The 3,519-nt window shown below is 36.8% G+C and overlaps 1 protein-coding gene across 1 annotated transcript; it reads right to left on the bottom strand.

Moving 5' to 3' along the window:
- Nucleotides 1–1,538: 1,538 nt before the first annotated feature.
- LOC114188344 (protein FAR1-RELATED SEQUENCE 6-like) lies at nt 1,539–2,913 on the bottom strand. The gene is made up of 2 exons (XM_028076940.1): nt 2,542–2,913; nt 1,539–2,426 (listed from the first exon to the last, which is right to left on the bottom strand). Exons 1-2 carry the CDS (start codon nt 2,911–2,913, stop codon nt 1,539–1,541), a joined length of 1,260 nt encoding a protein of 419 aa, XP_027932741.1.
- Nucleotides 2,914–3,519: the final 606 nt, after the last annotated feature.

Here is a 3,519-nt window from a genome sequence, read left to right as displayed (position 1 = left end):
CATCCTGGTCTACAATTATTTGGGTTATGTGAAGTAAAACATAACAATTTTGTGTTCAATAACTTTTTGCATGTATAGTTTGTACATGTGAGGTATACGACCATACAATGTCAAGAAATTGTAAATCCAAAAGATTCAAACAAAGTGCAGACATGATATTATCTGCAAATTTACAACAACGTATGTGCTAAACTACATTGAAAATAATATTCATGGTTACTGTCTGATACAAAAAAGTGGACATCATAGCAGAAGTGCAGAAAGAACCTCCATCCACCAAAACAACCTTCATCCACCATTTCGTAATGAAAATATAGAACAGGTCAAAAAAGACAATACAAAATAAACCTCCAAATCTTGTCAATCATTTCTGCGACGAAAATTGAAAGTCATGACATATGTTCAGTGGTTTGGATGTTAATAAATAACAGCAGCGTGATATATTACCTAATGATGTCTTCATTTGTAGACATTTGAGTATCCATATTGTGCTCTAATGACGCTACGAGAGACATAAAACATGTGGAAGGTGAGAGTGATAAGAGGTTGTTTGAATTACCTATGGCCGGTTGTAGTTGAAATGTGGGCGCTCCACTTTCCATGTTAAGGGTAACCTGGTGCAAAATGTAACAGCGTAAATTGGGTGCAATGAAGTAATTTTAATTCAATCCGTTTAAATATATTTATAATGTCGATGAATTACTTACATCAAGATTCCTTGTCGATTTATTCAATGTTGCCCTCCATTTCCGTTTCTTGGAAATCTTTTTTACTGTTGATTGAAGCTTATTTGTTCGGGGTCGACCCTTCCTTTTAACATGTGAAGGGCTTCGTACCATGTTGTCCATAGTGGGCGTTGGATGTTGGGTTAATTTTTCCTTCCCCTTGTGGGTAGGAACACTTACTATATTCAATATTGGTAAGTCAAGAGTTGCATATATGGAGTCAAGTTGGGTTAACACCAAATTTGTCCCATTCTCAGATTGACATGCAACTTCTGCAATTTCATAAAATCTCTTACACATAAAGTCATACCTTTCAACATGGGGATCGTCCTTATTATGTTTGTATGACGCTCTTATGTAAGTGTGTCTTCGTCGAATGCGTTTGATCCACCTCTTCAAAAGGTACTTCGGTGATACACTTTTGACCTCTTTTTGTGCTAGTACAAGAAAGTTGTGTTGGCATAAAATACCTCTAAATTCAAACAAAAGACAAGTACATCCAATTTGTTGCGTCACTTAATCAAAAACAACTTCATTCATTTTGTCATCACTTTGACCATTACGTATGCACTCCTCTTTAACCATGTACTTTGAATAGATTTCATCACATTCACAACTTTTGATAATGCAATTGATCTTACTCCTTAACTCTTGTTGAACTTCAGCTAGCTTTGCATGAGTGTATTCTTCTTGGAACTATCTTTCAATAAATGATTGAGTGGCACAAGGTAGGGTGGTATTGGAGGAAGCAAAATCAACTTCAATTTCCTTCTCGATCTTCGACCGTAGCGCATTATCATATTGGACGACAAATTATTTCAATGTTGTGGTTGAATTTATGAAACCATCAAAGAAGGCATTCATACCCTCAGTTCTTTGAGTGGTGGACATACCAGCCCAAAATTGAGACTTCAAATAACAAGGAACCCATCTACTTATTTCCTCGTAAAGCGTTGAAAGCCATTCGTTATGATGTAAGTCAAAGTTGGATATGAATTGTTCCCAACCTAGCTCAAAATTAATAGTCGAGGTGCACTCATACACCAATTGTTTCAAAGCATGTTTTATGGTCTTGTACGTTGTCAATCCACCCAACTTTTCGGGGACTTTCTTCATGATGTGCCACAAACACCAGCGATGCCTGGTGTTGGAAAATACAATAGCAATAGCATTTTTCATTGCTTTGCATTGGTCAGTTATGATGCCATCTGGTGCTCTATTCCCCATGCACCTTAACCAGCATTGAAAGAGCCATGTGAAAGTTGATGTATCTTCTAAGAGCAACCCACATCCAAGTAGAATTGAGTGGCCATGATGGTTAACACCAATAAAGGGTGCGAATGGCATGTCGTATTTGTTGGTGAGGTATGTAGTGTCGAATGAGATGACATCACCAAAGTCCACTAACGCAGCTCTACTCCTTGCATCTTCCCAAAACACATTAATGATTCTATTTTCAGGATCAGTGTCAATTTCATAATAGAAGGAATTATTCAACTCCCTCATTCTTGAGAAATGTTGCATCAAAGCATGCTTATCTCCCTCCTTGCTAAAAACTCGTCTTTGTTGTCCGATGTAGTTCCTTGCATCTCGCTCAAGAAACTGTAAATTGTCAAAACCTCCCATATGACCAACCAACGACCTAAATGTCTTGTTCAAATGTACACCAGCCTCGTTGTTAATATCAAGTGTTTGCTTTGCCTGTAAATTCAATCTTTTATTCCCACGTATTAACCTTGATTTTGTTGGACTAATGTCATGATTGTGATCATGTGCCACAATGCTTAGTATCCATGCTTATGGTTTTTTTTACTACTGTTAAGCATGCTAGACATTGTCTTGTTTGGGCTGGGTGGGTCTTCAATTCTGGCGGGATTTGGGAGACGTACTTTCCTTCCCTTGAGCAAACTAATTTGAGGTAACACAACTGATTATCATCATCTTTTTTTGATATACGAGTTTGAACACCAAAACCACATTTGACAGCATGTTGCTTGTAGAAACTCTTAATCTCTTTTGCACTTTGAAACCACATTCCAACATTGGGCACAACACCCTCTAGACTGTTGTTAATAACTTGAGCACTCTCATACGTTTTATCCCCATCAGATGTGCCTAGACCACAATCTTCATCAAGTAAACTTATGTCGTCCAAGCATATTGGGTCATCTTGTTCCCTATTTTGCATATATTCATCAAATTAAATTCACATTCAATTTAGTTCATCCATAAGTTCAACATCCCAATTGTCATTGAATGAGTTAAGGTATTTTATTTTTCAACCAATAATTTTAGAACTGTGTTTGTGATTCATGTGAAGGTAGCATTGCATTTGAGAAACAATATTTAACTAAGCTTAGGATTGGATTTCATAATGTTTAAGCAAATAAAAAACCTACTGAATAAGTATAACGTAAATGGAAGACGATAAGAAGAGAATAACGCATTATTATAAGTGGTCGAAGTTGGTTGTTGGTGGAACTTAAAGCTGGTATTAACTTCTTCTTTAACGTCTTCAATGCTAGCCAAATTGTCAGCCCTTGTTACTCGCTCAACATTAATTCCAACTTCAATCTGCTTTTAGTGGCTTTAATGGTGTTTTTGTTTTTTTAATTTATTGTAAGCTGAAAATTCAGACCATGCCCTTCATTGCAATGAATGCAATTAAATGTTGATGGCTGACAGAACGGGTGTGTGTGGCTTGTTTAAAAAGTCACAGAAGAAGTGCAACGGGATAGTCTTTAGAGAGGGAAAATGTCACGTCACTTGAATAACCACTTTGCAAGGGTATTTT

This window comes from Vigna unguiculata, chromosome 6, assembly GCF_004118075.2.
Source record: "Vigna unguiculata cultivar IT97K-499-35 chromosome 6, ASM411807v1, whole genome shotgun sequence".
NCBI lineage: Eukaryota > Viridiplantae > Streptophyta > Magnoliopsida > Fabales > Fabaceae > Vigna > Vigna unguiculata.
This window is presented reverse-complemented; position numbering and strand designations above follow the sequence as displayed.